General features: G+C 42.3%; 2 protein-coding genes across 3 annotated transcripts in view; both read right to left on the bottom strand.

Moving 5' to 3' along the window:
- Window positions 1-6,623: 6,623 nt before the first annotated feature.
- Window positions 6,624-12,225, bottom strand: opn8c (opsin 8, group member c). The gene is made up of 4 exons (XM_061812118.1): window positions 11,643-12,225; window positions 10,229-10,522; window positions 8,956-9,287; window positions 6,624-7,838 (listed from the first exon to the last, which is right to left on the bottom strand). Exons 1-4 carry the CDS (start codon window positions 11,797-11,799, stop codon window positions 7,326-7,328), a joined length of 1,296 nt encoding a protein of 431 aa, XP_061668102.1. The 5' UTR covers window positions 11,800-12,225; the 3' UTR covers window positions 6,624-7,325.
- Window positions 12,226-12,290: 65 nt separating this feature from the next.
- The window catches only part of ppp2r5a (protein phosphatase 2, regulatory subunit B', alpha isoform), a 30,090-nt gene continuing 21,512 nt past the window's right edge, over window positions 12,291-20,868 (bottom strand). For both annotated transcript variants that reach the window (XM_061812116.1, XM_061812117.1), the window contains 9 exons: window positions 19,281-19,411; window positions 18,511-18,570; window positions 18,196-18,304; window positions 17,910-17,963; window positions 17,109-17,159; window positions 16,876-16,995; window positions 16,551-16,678; window positions 16,346-16,447; window positions 12,291-15,073 (listed from right to left, as the gene is read on the bottom strand). In XM_061812116.1, coding sequence (XP_061668100.1) covers window positions 14,875-15,073; window positions 16,346-16,447; window positions 16,551-16,678; window positions 16,876-16,995; window positions 17,109-17,159; window positions 17,910-17,963; window positions 18,196-18,304; window positions 18,511-18,570; window positions 19,281-19,411 — 954 coding nt within the window. In that variant the 3' untranslated portion in view covers window positions 12,291-14,874. The remainder of the gene's footprint in view (window positions 15,074-16,345; window positions 16,448-16,550; window positions 16,679-16,875; window positions 16,996-17,108; window positions 17,160-17,909; window positions 17,964-18,195; window positions 18,305-18,510; window positions 18,571-19,280; window positions 19,412-20,868) is intronic.

Raw genomic sequence — 20,868 nt, 5'->3', positions numbered from 1 at the left:
ATTGGGAGCACTATGGACCTTTCCGACAGTTGCCATGCCCCACAATCTTCCAAAATGACAACTGAACATAACAGGTTTGAACTGGATTCTCTCACATATTCCAGATAATCATACCTGTCTACTCGTACGGTTTAGCTGTAGTTCATATGGATTTTGTGGTTAATCTTATGCATACGGCTGTATATCACAAATCATACAGGTTCTGAAAAGTTCCGATTGCTTGCGCCCAGAATATCGCTAGTCTACTCTATTGTGGGGAAAACCCAAAGCTGGGGAATTCCAAACATAGCCTGCATCGAAGATTTTTGTCGCAGGAGGGATGATGTTTAGCGCAGCGGCAAATGTTGATTTAGATTAGCAAATTACTTTTCATTTCCGGTAACTTTCCAGTAAATCCTCGGCCCGGATCGAGCGCCGCCGAGGCGGACCCCTCACCACGGGAAACGTGGAGGCTGCGGCCGAGGAGCTGCCACCCGGCTCTCGGCTAGCTGTCACAATCGATCAAATCGTTAACGATAGGCTATCGTGACGATGACCTATCGAGATAAGAACTATACGGGGATATTACTTGGCTGCAACAAAAAGTGAGTGTCATTTTTTTAACCTGAATTTGACCATTTGTGGCTCAAATTAATTTGACTTAGCTCGTAGCTAATGTAGCGTGCATGCTTGCTAGTTAGCCGCCTGGGCCTCATTACAAATACATGGAATTATGGTAGCTGACATTGTAGCTCTCTTGCTAGCATTCCAGCTCATGGTTGTGTTTTTATAACAATAATATATTTGAATGCTGTGTTTTTTATGTGTATTTTCATATGTATGAGAACTTAACTTCAGCTATTATCATTATGGAGATCTACAATAAAAAATCATTAGAAAAACTTTTTCCCCCCTCCGTTATTTTGACGTATAATTTGCTTCGGTATGTTATAAGGATTTTTTTTGCTCTCTATAATGATTTTTTTTTTTGGTAGTTTATACAGGTTGGCGCTCCAAAAAGTTGACGTTATGTTAGTTATGTTTTTTTTTCAAAATGCGTCGGACTTGTCCGAGAGAGTTCTACAGAGAGGTCTCAAATATTTCACGCAAGGATATGTACACGGAATTAAGATTTTGGACGGAGCAGGACACATTGTCAGAGTTGCAGTAAAACGTTGGTGATCGACGCAAAAATGTTTGACGCCTCACAAACTTCATATTGAAATCCAACAGGATAAAATAGTGGAATCGTACTGCGCATGTAAAGCAAGGTGAGTAATTTTTACCTATTATTGTAGTCTTTCTAAGTGAGTGGGTGGATTCAAACTCAGAGAAGTTACTTCTCCCTCACTTACTTTCGAATATACAGCCTTGTGTTTGTTATTGTTCACATTTATGTAGTTGTGCGTGCGCTCTTCTGCGAGCCTTAATCCATCGTAGACACTTCGTCAACTGCGTTTTAGGCTTTGGAAAATGAATCAACCGGGCCCCTTGTAACCTAGCCGGATATCTTTCATCAGAATTGCACGTTCCCCAAGCGCATCTGAGGACCATTTTCTTCTTAACATCGACTTTTCCAGGCTACTGACAACCGGCATTGCTTGTGGGGCGATATGGCGAGAGGGGCGTGTCAAGCTAGGGTGTCAAGCTTGGAGTTAAGACAATCCAGCATAGTTGACACTCAGGGAGGCCGGACAAGAGGTCTGGTCTGTTACCTTGGCAACTACTTTGAGAATTTTTCAAAAAGGACACTGTTGTTGTGTTTAGCGTACAGCCACTCATCCATATGTCTTCAGTGGTGAATAGCAGGCGGCCTCGGTTTCTGCCGACGATGCAAACCGAAATAAGCGAGGCAGTAATTTCATACGCGCCGACGTTTCGGGACATCGTTTATGTTGCTACGACGACAATCAAACGAGCTCTGTAGCGTCATGGCGGTGAAAAAAACTCAGCAGACTTCCACTCTGATGAAACTTTATGAAAGAGGGAGACAACAGATATGTACAAGCGAGCGATTAGCAGTAGAACGCGACAAAGTCTTTTTTTTAGCTGTCGCATCGATAATTGAAGAACGGCGTTAAAGGGATTAAAATATAGAAAATGACTTCCCGGTGTGTATGAAGGGGTTAAGATGCAGCTGGTTTTTATTATTCAACTGCAGAAAGTGATGGGAAATCACCTGGCCAACAAAAAAAAACTGAGGTGTCGCAAATGAAAGTCGACCGCTTTTAAAAACCAGAGCACAGTTTCAGTGAGCAGATAAGGGCCCACGCTTTAAAAACAAATCCAGCGGCGTATCTGTTGCAGTTCATCCCCGGTTTTCCTCGAAATCGCATCGTCCGACGTGTGGTCAAAGTGACCACAAGACTTGTCCGATTCCTCGTGTCAAATATTATCTTCTATCGATGGCCGGGACTTAAGTCTTAAATGTCTCAACGTCGCGAATTTAATTCAGCTCGCAAAAAAGAAAACCGCTGCTCGGCCCGCCTTTACTTTTAATATTAAACGGACTATCTCGCTTATCTTTTATATCCTGTGACATTTTGTCTCGGGTGTTTATGCATTAAAATCTTAGCCGGGCGTCAATAAAATGATTTTGTTAAATGTCGTCCAAATCGGCGACGGTCACGATGACATTTATTTCTCGTGTAGAGCGCTTGTCAAATTGAAAAAAAAAAAAAAGGGGTCAAGCTAATTTGTGATCTGGATTTGTGATTTTGTGTAGAAGAAGAAGAAAAAAAACCTACAAAATATTAATTCATTTCCACAGCTTTGTGAGTCCCAAGGACGCTCTTTGACACTTCAGTGCCATTGACGGATTATGACGTGCAGAACAATGAGACGCTCTTCTGCCACCACTACCTTCATCAATATTTCACATCTGGACAATCATTTAGCTCCAAAGAAATTAATTTCAAAATAGGGATTTCAACACAGTCATGCCATGGTGCCAGCTACAAAATAGCAATTGTGAAAAGAAAGTAAACTTGTTCATGAAAGAAAGAAAGAAAGAAAGAAAGGAAGAAAGAAAGAAAGAAAGAAAGAAAGAAAGAAAGAAAAGGTATAATGGGCTGAAGAGATTCCAGTGTGAGTTCATTTGAATTTTCCTTTTACATTTCCTGTCATTTATGCTGTATTGAGATTTTTTGGGACATGTTATGGCTTCTAATGTAAAGGAAATGAATGCCCGTGTCCCTCACAGTCTAGCAGCCGTTTAAGAATATCGCATTTAAATCGTCACGACCGGATGGAAATTACCACCAATTATGACATCGCTCGTCCCGAGTCAGCCTTCCTTTGTGCGGACGATCAATTTTGTTTCATTAAAATACGAATTCAAGTGCGTGGACCACTTCAGCCCCCACTCGAGAGGAAAAAAAAAAAAAAAAGGTCACGGCGTCCGCCCACTCGTGAAAGTTGTCGGCCTTCGTTTGCGCGTTTCAATTTGTGGTGGTCGTCACACATGAAAAGGTGTTAACGTTGAAAAGGAGGTTGCTGTATAAAAAATTAAAAAAAACAACAACAACACGTATGAGCCCACACGTGAAGAATGTCACTCGACCGCACGGTGGGTGTGTTGAACGCAACGCTAAGACCTCTGACTAATGCAACGTACTGTAAATGCACCGCTGTACTGTATTACATTAAAGGAATTGGAATTAATTATAACCCTCTGGTACTTTCAGAATGATTCATATTCAGGTTTTATTGCTTAATGTTTAGACAATTTTCCTAATGGTCCATATGGAGCTGGAAAGCATTGGCCTCACAGTTCTGAGGACCCGGGTTCCATCCCAGACCCGCCTGTGTGGAGTTTGCATCTTTTCCCCGTGCCTGCGTGGGTTTTCTCCGGGCGCTCCGTTTTCCTCCCACATCTCAAAAACATGCATCATTAGTTGGCCACTCTAAATTGCCTCAAGGTGTGATCGTGAGTGCGACTGTTGTCTCTTTCCATGTGCCCTCTGATTGGCTAGCAACCAGTTCAGGGTGTAACCCCGCCTCCTGCATGTTGACAGCGAGGATGGGCTCCAGCACTCCCCGTGACCCTCTTTAGGATAAGCGGAAAAGAAAATGGATGGCGATAGATAGATAGATAGATAGATAGATAGATAGATAGATAGATAGATAGATAGATAGATAGATAGATAGATAGATAGATAGATAGATAGATAGATAGATAGATAGATAGATAGATAGATAGATATAGATAGATAGATGGATAGATAGATAGATGTGTGTGTGGATAATACCGTTTTAATAAACTAATTCATGTCCATGGTTGAGTTTTATCAATTTTAATTAAAAAAAAAACTTTGAATATGTTTAAGCATTTATAACAATTACTATAAGTTAGAATGTGTTTAAATCTAATGGGAGGTTTGAAAGTATATTAAAAAAAAACATTTTCATAAAGTCTTTCCATACCGCAAATTTTCATCTACCGCAGATGGGTTGCAGATAGATCTAGTGCAGAGCAAGGGGTTCACTGTAGATTGATCATAAACATAAATGATATAAAAATGCCATGTCTCTCATATCATTTTAACACACTGCCTTTTGTTGTACTAACAATTTAATTACACGATTTGTGAGTCAGCATCTCCATTTGCCAAACTTACTGGGACGGCACTTTCGTAGTACCTGTAGTACTAACTTTGGTGTTGTAAAACTAACCTGATCGGAGACCACGGCATCCCCAAAGCCTTCCCCAAAACCAACGATGGGGCAGAGCGGCGTCTCTGAGCCAGATTGCGGAAGTGCTGCAAGGGACAAAAAAAGCACAGCTTTATTAAAAATAATATGTTACATAGTCGCAAATCAACACAAAATCATTTAGCAGGAATTACCTTGTCGGGAATCTTTGGTTCTATTCGTGGTAAAGCTTTTATTATGTGCTTGAACGAGACAAATTTCACAATTGAAAAAAAATCAATATGTTAATCTAAATTTTTTGTCTTTTTATTCAAGAACTAAACATTTTGTAATTGACAGTGTAAGTCAGAAAATGGGCGAAAATGTTGATTGGTGCGTTCCAAGTGAAACAAGATGTTTCCAAATGTCTGATAACTAAGTAATAACTCACCCCCCCCCCCCTCCCACCCAATGGGTGTCAGGCAGGGCAATACTCACAGGACCCAGAGGGGCTGCGGCTTCGTCGTAGCTTCCTCTCCTGGTGGCGATGGCTCCGCAGTATGAAGAGTCCATTCTGGGGGTGTCGCGGGGGAGCTTCCTTCCGCGGTGCTGTGCGCTTGCCGGACGCCCTTGCGAGTGGACGGGAAAGGGGCGTTCAGTCCGGGGGTAAGAGATTCCCACTCCCCCCACCCCCGATCGGTGCTAATGAGGGTTAGGACAGTAACAATGCAAGCCAGGCCGCTGGCACAATTAAAGATGACCGTGGGGGTGGGTTTGACCCAGTCCTATGGTGCCAGTCTGATCCCGGCCGGCCCCCCCTTCACCTGCCATCCCAACTTCCCTCACCACATGGATAACATAATGAGCTCACCATCCGGGGCTGATTAAATGCAAACATGTTACAGTCTACACCGGTTTTCGGATTTGTATTCAGGAGAGCAGGAATCCTAACAGAACTTGGGCAAAAGACGGACCACGCACCCTGGACTGGTTGCTAGTCGATCACTGAATCAGAATCATCATCATCAGCCTAATACGTGAAAGCCCAAAGTGAACTTGTATCCGGGAGTTGCAGTCACTCGATTATTGTAGCAAAAATGACACGTTAGGACTTTCGTAATTCCAGTCCACGTTGAATGCATCAGTCGGAAATTGATTTCAATCTAGACGAGGCCGAGCAGCAGGAAAATGGACCGTTGCAGCAAAGTAGAGACTGAAGTATTTGGTACATCAACAGGATCAAATGTCCTTAGCATGTGTCTTGATTTTTCCACATTTCTATTGTGAAAAATATTATTTTCAATCCTCCAAACCTGCTTCTTGGTCATCAATTCCGTGGGAGCAAAGCGAGCTCTGAATGACCCAAACATGATCTAACTTGGCCGGTTCTGAATGACTTCTATTTGGACTCTTGGTGCTTTCCGATCCCTTGTAGACACCCTGAAGTGGTCGCCGGGCAGATGTAAACAAATAATTCATTCATGCTCATTTTCACACCTACAAGCAATTTAGTTTTCAATTGACCTACCGTGCATGTTTTGGGGATGTGGAGCGGGGGGGGGGGGTGGAACACCCACAGAAAACCCACGCAGGCACAGGAAGAACATGCAAACTTCACAGATAGGCTAGGCCGGATTTGACCCCGGGTCCCCAGAACGCCGAAGCAGATGTGTTAACCAGTACGGTGTCGTGTCACCATGGCAACGCAAGAATCGCATATAATGCCACGGCAGGAGGACTCGGAAATGATGTATGTGTGCGTGCGTGTACAATAACGAAACAACGCCGAATAAATTTATGGAGATGTTGAAGTCAGATTATTAGGTCACAAAATCGGAATCACTCGCGTACGTCAACAAAAAATGAAATAAATAGACTAAAGATTGTATCAGGAGAGCAACAATGTGTAGGTAGAATGCAGCCATAACCTGTAAAAATGACACAAGCACAGTACAAAAACTTCAAAGAAACAGTTTTATCCGCACTTGTTCATTTTTTTAAAGGATTTATTATTTTTAATGAACTTACATACAGTATATATGTCTAACATCTGTGCGGGTGATTAACACTCAATTGTTGCATACTCGAATACTTAAAGGCACACGTTTTGACAAAAACATACATTTATGACCACAGCTGACATAGAGAATACATTTTTAATCATTTCATGTAAGTGTGTGCCCTCCCCACCTGAAGAAACGCATGCAATGATTGTTGTTGTTTTTTAAATGCATCCAACCATCCATCCATTTTCTTTGCTGCTTAAATTGCCCGTAGGTGGGATTGTGAGTGTGGCTGTTTGCCTCAATGTGCCCTGGGATTGGCTGGCGACCAGTTCAGGGTGCACCCCGCCTCCTGCCAGTTGACAGCTGGGATAGGCTCCAGCACTCCCCGTGACCCTTGTGAGGATAAACGGCGAAGAAAATGGATGGATGGGTGGAAATTGCCCCAAGGTGTGATTGTGATTGTGGGCTGGGATTGGCTGCCAACCAGTTCAGGGTGTACCCCGCCTCCTGTGCGTTGACAGCTGCGATAGGCTCCGGCACTCCTGTGACCTTTGTGAGGATAAGCGGCGAAGAAAATTGACGGATGTACTGAATACATGTCAACGTAGGACGACAATGTGAATCTTTCCTCCTGAATTCATCACCTGGCTCTTTACAATTCCAGGTGGGTAACAATAATGATAATAACGACCTCGGCCGCAGCCTTGTCTAAAAAGAGCTCACGGAGGCTGGCAGAGAATTGTTGGCCGGTTGCTTTTTTAAGATGATTTGGGCGTTCTTCGGTGAGGACCCCCAGCAGGTGTTCAGCAGTCTTGCGTGCACATGGTCACCGCCGTTGCCTGCGGTGCCTTTGCCCGTACTCTTGCTCCGCGTCTGATCCTTGGATAAGACAAAAGCCTCGCGGATGGGGGCTCGCTCCTGAAGCTGAATATAGATGGGCTCGGGGGCCGGGGGGCTGGCAGCGACGTGGACGCCCACCCGGTTCCCTCCCATTTTGGGACAGAGGGAAACCAGCAGGCACTGGAGCTCCTTCTGGAAGGTCTTGTTGAAGTAGAAGTAGATGAACGGGTTGTAGATGTGGGAACTTTTGGCAAAGAGGGCGGGGAAAACGAAGCCCTCGGGGGCCATGTACTGGTTCTCCTTGTGGAATATGAAAAGGAAGGAAACGACGGCGTACGGCGCCCAGGCGATGATAAAGCCCAGACTTATACAGAAAAACATCTGAGGGAACAAATCCATAAATAGAAGAAAATTAGTTTCGAAATAATAACGCGCTCGCAAACCAACAAACAACACAAGTTATCATTCCTGGCTATTAGGCGACAATTAAGCCCCATGGAAAGAAACATATGGCGTGCGGCCTACTCGTGGCCCCCGCGCAATAACGAACCAAGTCGGAGCTCACGTTCAAAAGCTCCGTTGTCCTTGTCAGTACTCAAAATGGATCCAGAGTCTCAGTTTTGCAGAATCAAACCTTGCTTCATTGTATTGTATAAAACATTGAGTAATATCAAACAATAATTACATGGAATTTAAATAATTAAACAGTTTTCACATTATTATTTCACACTGTAATAAAGTACAATTGATTGCTTCTCCTTCCGGCGTGCTCGTCTTGGAAAGACTAATTTAAAAGAATACTTTGTTTTGTAATACTACTGTGACTCAGTAAGATGTTGTGATATGATTCATTTTTTTTTTTTTGCAGAGGACAGAAATATATGCTTGTAATAATGTTGTATTATATGTTATAAAACATAGTACTTACCTATCTATATGAGCTACTCCAGTGTTTGTTTTCATGTATTATGATATTTACATTTTCTCAACATCTACAAAAACGGAGGGCAAGTGAAAAAGGGGAAGGCGTGCCCAGAACGACCCAGTCGACAGTACACCACCTACACCAAGAGATCCAGGGCGCTTGACTAGTCCCACTGAAGATTTGTTTTCAGCGAATTCGGCAGCCAACAGAGACTTCTGAAGTCTTCCTAATGTTATTCGTAGCGTGAGCTGCTATCCTTTATACTATATCAAGACACCATCCATCCATTTTGTTTGCCGCTTACCCTCAAAAGGGTCGCGTGGAGTGCTGGAGCCTATCCCAGCTCTCAATGGGGAGAAGGCGGGGTACACCCTAAACTGGTCGCCACCCAATGGCAGGGCACGTAGAGACAAACAACCGCACTCACAATCACACCTAGGGGCAATTTTAGAGTGTCCAATTAATGTCGCATGGTTTTGGGATGCGGGAGGAAACCGGAGTGCCCGGAGGGAACATGTAAACTCCACACAGGGTCAACAACAACAATAACACAAGAAACAGCACAGAGCTCACCATAGACAATCGTTTTTCAGCATGGCGCAAGTTGTTATGGATGCCTCGTGCCGACAGCGAATAGGAGAAGCGGGACACCTTGTAGAGGATCTGGCAGTGGGACGTGACGATGAGCAGGACGGGAAGCAGCGTAAAGCACACGAAGGAGCAGATGACGTAGACGGCGTCCTTGGCCGAGGTGTGGTAGCCCCGCCAGGCCACGGTGCAGGACAGCCCGTAGGGCTCGGGGACGTACTCGCCCCAGCCGAAGAGGGGGAAGCTGGACCACACTGCAGCCACCAGCCAGATCACGCAGCACACCAACCTGAAGTTGGCGCTTTCCAGCCACACGGCTGCAGGAGGAAACGCAACTTCCGTTAAAAGAACACTGAGACAAACATCAACGCAATGCGCAGATGGGGACGTTGGGCCGGCCCGGATTCGCTTTAGAGTGCCTCGTTGTTGGCCGCGAGTGTGTGAAGAGGGAAGAGCAAAGCGGAAAACTAAAAATAAATGTTGCGGGGATCAAATTCCAAAGGAGTTCATATTTGCAAAATTGACTACAGTACTTTCATAGTTGAGTCTTTGCAAGTTTTCAGGAATTACTTCAAACATTTATAATTTTTCATGAAAACACATTTCTGAATTCAGTTTAAAATGTCTTTAAGACGCTTTGTGAGTTTTTGTTTGAAAGTGTGCCAGGAGATCGTAGGCTTAGTCATGGAACTTGATGGCGGTGCAAGCTACAGTATATGACCTGTGGAAATTATCAGCTGTCTCTGGCCCCATCTTGTGCCTCTAATTTGTCGCACGCTTGCTGGCACAATCCTTTGGGCACATCGCTCCACGCTCGCAAACATAAACATAAAACAAAATTTTGTTTATTGTAATTATCCTCTACTAAGAATAAAGTTTTTTTTTTTTGACAGGTCAGCACAGGGAGTGTCGCCATGAGTGGAAGACAAATGAATGACAACTGTCAGTCACACTCACTTGCTGATTGGTTGTTTTGCCACGGACATGGTGGTTTCTTGTATATGAAATTAGAGGGAAAAGAGTTGTTGCCCCCCCCCCCCCCACACACACACACATCATGTACTACCATCATGTCATAATGACTGTTTTCACAAATATGACAGTCTAGTGGTTTTTTTTTTTTTAACTTTATAGATTTTGTTTTCAAATTCAAACCCAGAACCTTGCTGCTATGAAGAGGCAATGCAAACCACTAGTTCACCGTGTCTAACAATGAAGGTCGTCGTTTTTCATTTTGTGGTATCGAGCCAAAACCCACCATAAACCAAGCTGTAGCACGTCTTGAGGCAGCGGATGATGCTGATGGCGGCGATGGTGAACATGCCGCACAGGCCAAAGATGTAGCAGCCCAAGCCGTAGTAGATGCAAGTCACGTTTTCCCCCAGCCACGTGTGGTGGAAGGACGACAGGATGGAGAGCGGGTAGAAGCAGATGCAGCACAGAAAGTCCACCACAGCCAGATTGACGCACAGCAGCTCGGAGCCCACCATCTTCTTGCGGCGGCGGTAGCAGATCACCAGAACCATGCCGTTGCCGGTTACCGACAGCAACACTACGCGAACGGAATAGGAGGAAAATTTGTGACTTTTTTTTTTTTTTTTTTTTTTTTACACCAGCAAAATGTCATCCAGCCAACGTCTAACCCCCTTATCCACACAAGGGTCGCGAGAGTTCTGGAGCCTATCCCAGCTGTCATCAGGCAGGAGGCGGGGTACACCCTGAACTGGTTGCCACATGGAGACAGATAACAGTCGCCCTCACAATCACACCTACGGGCAATTAGGACCATCCAATTAATGCATGTTTTTGGGAAACCCACGCAGGCACGGGGAGAACATCCAAACTCCACACAGGTGGGGCCGGGATCTGAACCTTGGCTCCCATAACTGGGAGGCCAATGTTCTGACCTGTTGCGACACCGTGCCGCCAGCATGAGTACGTGAATTAAGCTTGCTATAAGTTCCACCCACAAAGAACAATTTTTTTTCTCTAGTAATAATTATGTAATAATGAGTTCTTAAAAGATTTTGCTATGAACAGACACTAACAAGAAATGATGGTGTTATTCGGTTTGCGTTCCATTTCTTATCACGCGTTGTACATTATAATAGGTTAGAAAATGCAAATAGAAGTTTGATGTGGTGTACATTCATATAAATTTATATTCACTAACCGTGAAAACAAATGTCAATCAACCATTATAATAATTATGAAAATAAAAGTAACAAAGCCACACGTAAATATTTTATTTAACGGACCTGAAGGTGCCCCTAGGTCCTCTTGACAATTTTTAGTAAACTATTAGCAAATAAGACAATTAATAAATGAATTTTCCTTTGGATTTTAATTGTATGACTTGTATAAAATAATCACATGCACAATAAAAAAAACCTAAAAAAAAATCACTTGAGAAATTGAAGTTTTAAACTAGATTAAACAAAACTATATTTGACAAAAATACAAAGAAAATGAAATGCCACATTTCACGAGTTCCTAAGAATACATTTCTAGCCAATTAGTGGGCTTGGGAATGATATACTGCACAATATCAGATATCATTTAAATTTCTTTAAGAGTAAGTTTGAAATGCGGTTTTAGATGATTTTTTTTTTTTTTAGCAATTATTAAATGAATTATTTCTCCTTTTTAAAGAGAGAGAGCTGTGCACTTACCCACGGAGAGGATGGCAAGTCCCACGGAAATGTCAGCAGCGGCACTCAGTTTGGACTTGAACAAGGAACTGGTCAGGTTCTCCGAAGTGCAGTTCAGGGGCATCTGTCGGAACATCTCCTTTCGCTGGAAACAAGACAGCTCAAGAACAAACCCCATACATATGTCACTTTTTTTTTTTTCTTCCAGGGCGCAAAATGTGTTACCATGGCGACCGAGCGTGCATAGCCGTACCGGGTGCACGGGGAAATCTGTGAGGTAGGCCGAACCCTAATTGCCAATTGTGAAAGTAACAGACACTGGATTAGGTGGGCATTTGGTGAAAGTTACTTGTACTAATGCAGTGATGGATATACAGTATAGCGAGGAGATATTTGGGTACACATTATTATTACATGTTTAGTACTGTGGTGTACTGCATAATAGCACAGCGTACAGAAATTAACTGTCAAAACCAAATTCCACAACGCCAACAGGTCTACAGATTGAATGGATTCTCTGGATAAAGGGTTCGGACTGGTACTCAAAAGGACGGCGATAGGTCAAGTACAGAGCACAGCACACAGTAGAAGTCGTGTCACCATCTTGTGAACACTCTGCTGTACTACAACTGCCAGGAGTAAAAAGACAAGTGTGTTTTATGCTTGGAGTAGAAAGATAGAGTGGACTTTATTTTATGAAGAAACCTCAAAAGAAAGAAAAAAAAATCTATCCGCGATTACAAAACATCCGTTCACACCCGAAAAGTTACTTTAAACATCAGAGGTTGGAATGCTGTACTGACAAGAAGGCAACAGAGAAACCAGGACTAAAATATTTGAAGTTGAAAAAGAAAAGGCATGTCAAATATGATCTTGGTGTTTCTAAAATGAACACAGGGCGGGGGGGAGGTGGGGAGGAATAAAATCTACTTGAGGAGAAAAGCGTACGAGCAAGAACAGTTAGTAAAGTTTACTTCTCAATACAACCAAGTGTTTATTTTCGTTTCACTACTTCATAATACAGCTTAATGAGAGGAAATCTGGAAAATTCTTTTTTTTTTTTTTCTTTTTTGACAAGTTCCCGTTCCTGCACAATAACAGCACTACAGTGAAGATTGAACAGTTCCAGCAGTGCATTACGATTGAATCTTAAAACTCTTTATAATATACTGTAGAATATACTGTGTGTATATATGTATGTGCGTTTCTATACACACATACATACACACATCCACACACCCTGTGAGGGGAAAGAAATAGATTTAGTGGAATATTTTTTCAAGGACTTCGCTCCCCAAAAAGCCCGCTCTCATCTGATTGGCCAAATTCCAGCAGCCTGCAACGGACCGAGCGCAGAACTCTACATTTCTCTACTAAAATTGTCAACCACATGACAAACTATCACCATATGGACGTGACAGTATATTAAAAAAAAAACGTTTATATTACAAGTGGGACCGCTGTTATGTTACTGTACATTTACATTAACACTTTGCAACTACATTTAAAAATGAACCAACAACGTCGTATAACCCCATGGGTCCCCTTTAAATACAGTGGCGTTGTCCTTCTGTTACCTCCAAACTAGCAGAAAAATTAGGGATGCACCAAGACCAGGACCGAAACTGTACTTGTAAAAAAAAAATACTCTGATAGTACGATACCACTTTATCGGCCTGACAAATCTCTTGCAGGAAATGAAATACTTCTACTGCCACTTCTACCAATACCTTGTGTTACACACATTAAGTGAAACCTTTTTGTTTTGGAACAATATTTGTTTCAAATATAAAAGGCATTGTCATCACATGTGCAAGATGTAATGGCATCATCAAGTACCGATACTCAGTATCAGTAAATACTCAAATATACGTCCTTGTGGCGCTGAGATCGACTGACTCGGGTCAAATAGTGGACCGCAGGGTTCAAAACAAACATGATGAAGCGGTATTTAGCTATTATGCCGCACAAAAATGGAATACATTTCCAAATGCGGTGACCCAAATGTGAAGGTTTCTAAATTCATGATAAACCTTTTTTTTCCCCTCATGCGTTATGCAAATAAATTAGCTTTGCTGTCTCGTACTGAAAAAAGTGGTACAGTATTGGTGCATCCCTAATTACAAACAACCGCTCGACAAATATACTGTACAATCATCCCTGCCTAGCGTCCCCGCTGAGTCCATTTTCAAAATGAACTGCCAACCACAAAAACATTTTGGAAAAATATAGTACTGTATGTCTTATTTTTGCTTCTATATATTTTTTTACAGATATAATTCAAAATAAAAAAAAAATACTTGTGTCCATGCCTGTAGTTAGACAAGACAGAAATACATCCCATATTGTGTGCTGAACATCTTTGAATAAGGGGAACTTAATTTTCTTAAAAAAAAAAACAAAAAACACTTAACAGGGGCACAGACACTTGAGTATAGTTTGAAACAAAACAGATGCATTGTGGATTTCGCTTTATGCTAAGCTAACGGCTATGTATACATTTACCTGAAAGAGATTATGGCAGCATCTCAGCATCCCCCAACATGATCAAGCACCTATGAACGGAGTTCCTAACCCGCATTAAAAGGTGTCAATTAAAAGCTCTGTGTCGATACTTCAGTGTAAATACTCATAGCAAAAACTGCTGTGCTGCTCACGATTTCTCCCAGATTTAAAAAAAAAAAAGACCTGAAATGTGAAGCTAACTGTGAAGAACAATATTTAACTCCAAAAAAACCCACACTAGAGCAAGTCGTAGACATATTTGATTGGTGTGTTGATCGTGATGGTTTGATCGAGATCACTAACGGAGGCTCTTTTGTGTACATTTCAGCATGTCTTAGGGTGGGGTGTAGCCCCGCCTTCCTCGATACTCCCACAATGCGTTTGCCCGCACCTCTCAAGTCGGCGCACGAGTGTTGGCAGCGACGACAGTACAAAATAGACATCTTTGTTGAGCGACTCAGCTGGTTGCAGAAAACAATCTGAGATGCTGAATTCAAGTCATTTTTCTCCCCCCTCCCAACGACTATGGAACATGTACACTGAATACAACAAGAGCAGACAACTCAACAATATACTGCCAGTAACATCAAATCTTTTCTGTGAGGCACAGAACGCTGAGGTGTCGTTTGTCTCCCCCCCCCCCATCTTTGTTCATTCCTTTCCCGACAGCCGTGCACACGGCGTCAAATCCATTAAAGCCGCGTGTTAAAAGCTAACACAGAAGTATCTTTTGGCACGTGGGTTGCTCTCACTGGCTGCCGTGACCCATGTTTGAAGCATAATCGGCCCTGTCCTGGTTGTTATTATTATTATTATTGCTACTCTTGTTGTTGTTCTGGACACTGAGGAGCTTGTGGCTGTTGTTCTGTTTCAGAGTGCTGTTGCTGAGCCTCAGCTCATCCAGCTTCCGCCACAGCTCATCGCGCTCCTGCTCCTTCTTCTTCTCCCTGAAAACCAAGCAGAAAAAGCAGTACGCGTGAAATGAAGTTGAACATTTTATTAGGAACAATCTCAAGCATGTTTTTTCTGATCCAAATCAGTTCATGGGTTTGTAAACAATGTTTACCTCGCAAAGGTTTCTTTGTCTGTAAAAAAAAAAAAAAAAAAAAAAAAAAAAAACCTCAAGTACCCAAATATGCTACTTGGTCGTGGCTCTTTCCTCTTATAAATCTCAATAAAGTAAATATGGACTACAAAGGGTTAAAGTGGCACACATAAACACTAAACGGTTTTGTTGTTGACAATTTTACAGATAACAACAAAGCAACAAATAGATAAGTACCTTGCAGAAGCACAATTCAAAAGAAGATGCTAGCACGCTAAACGGAAGACCAAGATTCTAATCTATGTGCTTTGTGTTAACGCCGCAATAATGATTTTCAAACTTTTCTTCTTCTTTTCCTTTTCAGGGGTCACCGCAGCGCGTCATCTTCAATGTACGCATATTTGTTTGGCACAGTTTTACTTATAAACCACACCAAGCCTTGTCCTGCTAGCTGCAGATGCTATTTCTCGTGTTGTTGCGCTCCTGCTGGTAGCCAGCTGTGTTCTCACTGCAGTACTAATGATAATTACAATTCTAAAAGTGAAACCTTCTTTAATCATATTACTGTAATTTCCGGCCTATAAGTCTCGATTTTTTTCACACCCTTGCAACCCTGTGGTTTATGCGGTGATGCGGCTAATTTGTGCACTTTTACTAACGGCCGCAAGGGGCCACTCGAGCGGAAAAGGTAAGAGTGAGACCGGTGGAATATATGTGCCAAGGAATTGACTTTTACCTGTCCGGCTCCGTTAGAGCTGTGCTAGCGTGTTACTGCCGTGTCTGTGATTTTTACCAGGATGTTTTTTTTGTTTTGTTTTTTTTTTAACCGGCCCCGTTAGTATGGCGCTAGTGTTTGCGTTGGTGCGGCAGGGCTAGATTTAGCGCGGCGGCGCTAGCATTAAATTCTCTGTGTACCGTTTTTCTTTGTAAATATCTCGTGTTTCATTGTCACTTTCAATGTGGGCACTTGCGGCTTTTACACGGCTGCGGCGTATGTATGTACCAAATGGTATTTCCTTTACAAATGTAATGGGTGAGGCTTATAACCGGGTGCGCTCTGTAGGCCGGGAATAACGGCAAATATATTACGGTTCATTAGTAAGACTGACACCGTTTCATCGCTAGTACCCGACAGGATGAAAACAATGTTCCTAATGTTCTGTTTTATCCTCACCTTTGCCGGTCAGATTTATAGGAGGAGGTCAGCTCATCAAAGAGTGTACAGTTCATCTCCATCAACGTCTTCAGTACATTGTAGACCAGAGCTACGATGGTCCTGAAATGTAACATTTGGGTCAGCGTCAAATTATGGACAACAACAGACAACCATGCTAAGTTACGGACCTCACGGTTAGTCATTAATGTTAAGAGGTACGTACGGATTCCAGTGCTCTTTGGAGATTCTGTACAGGCTACAGAACATGATGGGGAGGACTTTGTCGATGTTCTCCTCGATGAGACTGAGAATATACTCATTATTCCAGAAGTACAGTGCACGCTCTGCTACCTGTTGGGACAAAGGAAGGAAATCAGCAATGTTGTCATACCACCATGTGGGAGTCGGTGAGGCAATGGGGTTGTTAACTAAAGTGGTTGTCACAAAACCGTTATATTCCCCCACAATACTAAAACTGTACATATAAGGAACAATTAAAAAAAAGTGACACCATACACAAAAGAAAAATTCATTTGATCAAAACCGACCTGAAAGTGAGGATTGGCCACACATCTGGAGATCTGCTTGAACAACGGTTCTTGGATTTTCTTGAACTGTGTAGGCTCAATGACATCCAAAATTTCCTCAATCTCACCCAGGAACATCACCTGTTTATACACAGAGAAAAGTAAATCAAGAAATGTTTTTTTTTTTTTTTTTTTTTTTAAAAAAAAAGGGATTCTGTGCTATGATAGATGAGCGTATATTTTTAGGGACAGACCTCTTTCTGGCTGCAGGTCTTGGGCCAAAACTTCAGCAAGCCTCGAATCACCTAAATATAAAACAAGACAAGTCATTGGGGACTTTTATGTGAATAAAGTATCTTCACCTCTTTTGTGTAGGTGGTTTGGAGCGCACACACGCATGACAGATTTCTCTCACTTCGACTAATTTTAGGGTCCCAGGATAGTGTGTGGAGTGGGAGTAATAGATTCTCTCTCTCTCTCTCTCTCACCCTCCCCCCACACACTGACAAAATGTTCCCCTGTTATTCATAGGGGTTACGTTCCTTACACCCTAGTGAATCATAAAAATCTGCAAACGGATGCAGTATTAAAATACCTATGTATGATATGTTCCATATTTTTCTAACCATAACATGCACTTAAAAGTCTTAAATTTTCCCAAAAATGGACAGCATGCCTTGTGTGCACACAACTGTTGTGTGACTTGTCCAATGAAGTACACTTGAACACACTGGTTATAATGTTACCATATATGCTAACATGTATTAGCGTGTAAGTAAGCTACCATATGATGGCACTCACAAGGCAGAGAGGAATAATTGGATTTTACAACTGTAAGCAGAAGGAGCTTACATTGTTCTACACACTGTCTGTGTAGGCAGGTGACTACTGACGATGTTGGTCACACTCACAGTGTCATATCGAAACTAAAATTGTCAGACGTATCACAGAATAGCATTTGAAATGCATGTTTTCATAACAAAAAGCCGCAAATATGTGGGTCAGCAAACGGTGAACCACGAATGGGCAAGGTGTGTGTGTGTTTGTTTTTTTACCGGTTCAGTTAGTGTTGGATCCTTTTCCAGGAACTGAACCACACAGTATGCCAACTGGAAGACAAGATAAGCGGTCCACATTGATATCACAGGACAATGCTATATCGCATTAAGATGACATAACTGCACGATAGACCAACTGCGGTGAAAGGGATCATTTTTTTTCTATTGCACTTGTGTATTTATAAGGCCACACATACTTTCCAATATGAACTGTTTCAGCAATAATCGTGTACTGATTAACCAGTAGATGGCGTTGTAGAAACATTGCTACTCTGATTCCTACCTGAGCGTGAAAGAGGGCCAGTCCCTTGGCTGTGTGTAACGGGATGAGCACCTTCATCAGGAACTGTTTGTGTTCCGCCTTCAAAGGCAGCGCAAACCCATTGATGATACTGCAGACAAGACACACACTCATCATACTAAGGGAATAAAGGTGAGGTGTTATACTGAAAAGGAAATATTTATTCACTAAGAGCAATTATATAACCAGAATGACAACTACAAATATAAATTCCACCAAAACTTTAAATCTGAAGTTATTTTCAAAACCTTGGAGTTGAAAGAAGTTCTACGTGTACTTGCACGATCACACACTCACCTTCCCAGAATTTCTAGGAGCTCGGCAACTCCGTTGAAATGTTCAGTCTCGTAGATGAACCTGGTAACGCAATAAGCAAATTTACACTTTGCAGTGCAAACTGACAAAAGTATTATTTTTCAATGGATGTTGGTGAAAGAAAAACCCTGAAAGAGAAAAAGGTGTTTTGCTGAAACTTTAAATAAAATGTTTGGAGCAATGACAGCTGTTTCCATTCTGCAGACTATCATGATTGACGAATATATGATTCCCCTCGTGTTAAGTAACCCGTGTCTACGCACTTCTGGTATGTACATACTGTACATACAGCGCTTGACAACGACAGTACTATTTTTATCCTCCGTGGCAGATGGTCAAAGTGTGCGCATTCATTTTGCAACCCTTGCCCGTTGGAAACCACATCAACGGGCCCCCCTGTTTGAACCATATAAATCCCACTGTCACGCAGCAACAGAAGCTGTTAAGAATCAACATATTGGGAATGTACGATGCCTCCACCTCCACTGCAAGATTAAGAGCTTTCGGTGCAATAATGCAAAGACATGACATTGAAATAATGCATCAGGTTGAAGTGTTACGTGACGTCCAACACAGGAAACACAGCAGAACTGCTTTCATTTTTGTTTTTTGGCTCGAATATTGAAAGGGATGGTGCTCGACGCAAATGTTAAACATATTTAGTGCAGTTTATGTTTCTATTAAGATGTTCCATTGGGGCCTCTAAAACACACGATGATTAGTAGTAGAATTCCAAGACGTGTTCTACTGACCGCAAGAAGATGTTGTTAATCTGCTTCCTGATGAAGGCTCGTAATCCGAGGAACTTTCCGTAGATCCGATGCAGGATGGTCTTCAGGAAGTCCCTTTCCCTTGGATCCTCACTGTCGAACAGTTCCAGAAGCTAGGACAACAGAGGAAAAAATGAAAAAGTCAATTAAAAGCTATCATTTCTGATTGTTATGACATAACCACCAAGCAAAAAATTTGCTTCACTGTCATTATAAAAACCACCAAGCAAACTAACAATGAAAGATGTTTCTTTGGAGGCTCCACCATGATTTCAAACATGTCTCCCATCTTGAGGTTAACACATACATTGCGCTAATTTGTATAAGTCTTAACCAGGTGCCAAATATATTTGCTAGTATAAAAGTAGTGTGTATGCGTGGTGCATACAAACTTTACTTGATACACCTGTCATCTCGCATCTATTTGCAGTATTACATGTGATGAGTCATCATTACGAGTCATGGCGTTCAAGAGGAAATTTCGGGTTCAGCTTCAAATGGCACCTATCTTCCTGTTAGAGTGTCATCAGCACCTCGACTGACGGTTTATATTTAAGACTGCATAATGCACAGGCCCCCCCACCCCCCAAAATTTGTCATTGTACGTGCAATGCCCTTTTGCATTTCCGTGACCTCTGAAGCTCCGCAACCATCGGGCTGAGGGCCCAGTACAAGGAAGTGGATCTATTTGGTACTGAACAGCACTGAAAGAACATCCAACCCTATGAAAAATTCCTTGGTTTACAACTACCCTTTTGTCTCCAATGACACCCAGATGAGGTCCTCCCACTGATTCTGTATAATTATGAGTGACATGGTTGAGGACCTTCTGAACTAATTCAACGCAAATTTAAGAAAACCTACAGTATTTGAAAATATCATGTCATCAAGCCATGAAGTCTTCTTGACTGAGGACTATGAGTTGGGATACTGTGGCAAGGGAGTTAATCACTGAATTAATGTATGAATTATTTCATTATGAACCATTATAACGATGCCCAAACTGCCTGTGCAATTCAAATGTGTGCCTGAGGAAATATCAGTGTTCAATCCCAAAACCTCATTTACCACTTTAGCACATAATTTCTTAGAAGTGGAACAGTTTTCTCTACAGCGAATATATACGTTTTTGTATATTTGTGCTGAAATTTATCAAACCCGCTGGGTGCCTTTTCTTTTTTCCCCAAATCACGCTTGCCAACCAAATCTCCATCCATCCATCCTGTAAATTTGCTTTCAACCACAGCCCTCTAATCTCATCCTAAAGAGCGAAACAACAGGCAGCTATTTAAAGCTCCCCCACGACACGCTCACATCATGGAAAATCAGTCGCGGCACCTCTGATGAAGCCAAGCCAACATTCCAGGCCCCTCCGATTTCTGTCGAGCTCTGGGGTGAGGGATTCCTGTGCACTAACTAAAACTGCAGATAGAGTGCCATTATTTTGAATGACGTGCTTTGCCTGATGTAACAAGGTGCGGGCCTTGGATAGTAGCACTTCCTGTAAAGTTGCACGTATGGCGTAAGACAATGAAACAGTGACATGGATAAGCACAATATATTTTTATTG

Source organism: Syngnathoides biaculeatus, chromosome 23 (assembly GCF_019802595.1).
Source record: "Syngnathoides biaculeatus isolate LvHL_M chromosome 23, ASM1980259v1, whole genome shotgun sequence".
Classification (NCBI taxonomy): domain Eukaryota; kingdom Metazoa; phylum Chordata; class Actinopteri; order Syngnathiformes; family Syngnathidae; genus Syngnathoides; species Syngnathoides biaculeatus.
Note: the sequence above shows the minus strand (reverse complement) of the source record. Positions and strands in the feature narration are given on the sequence as shown.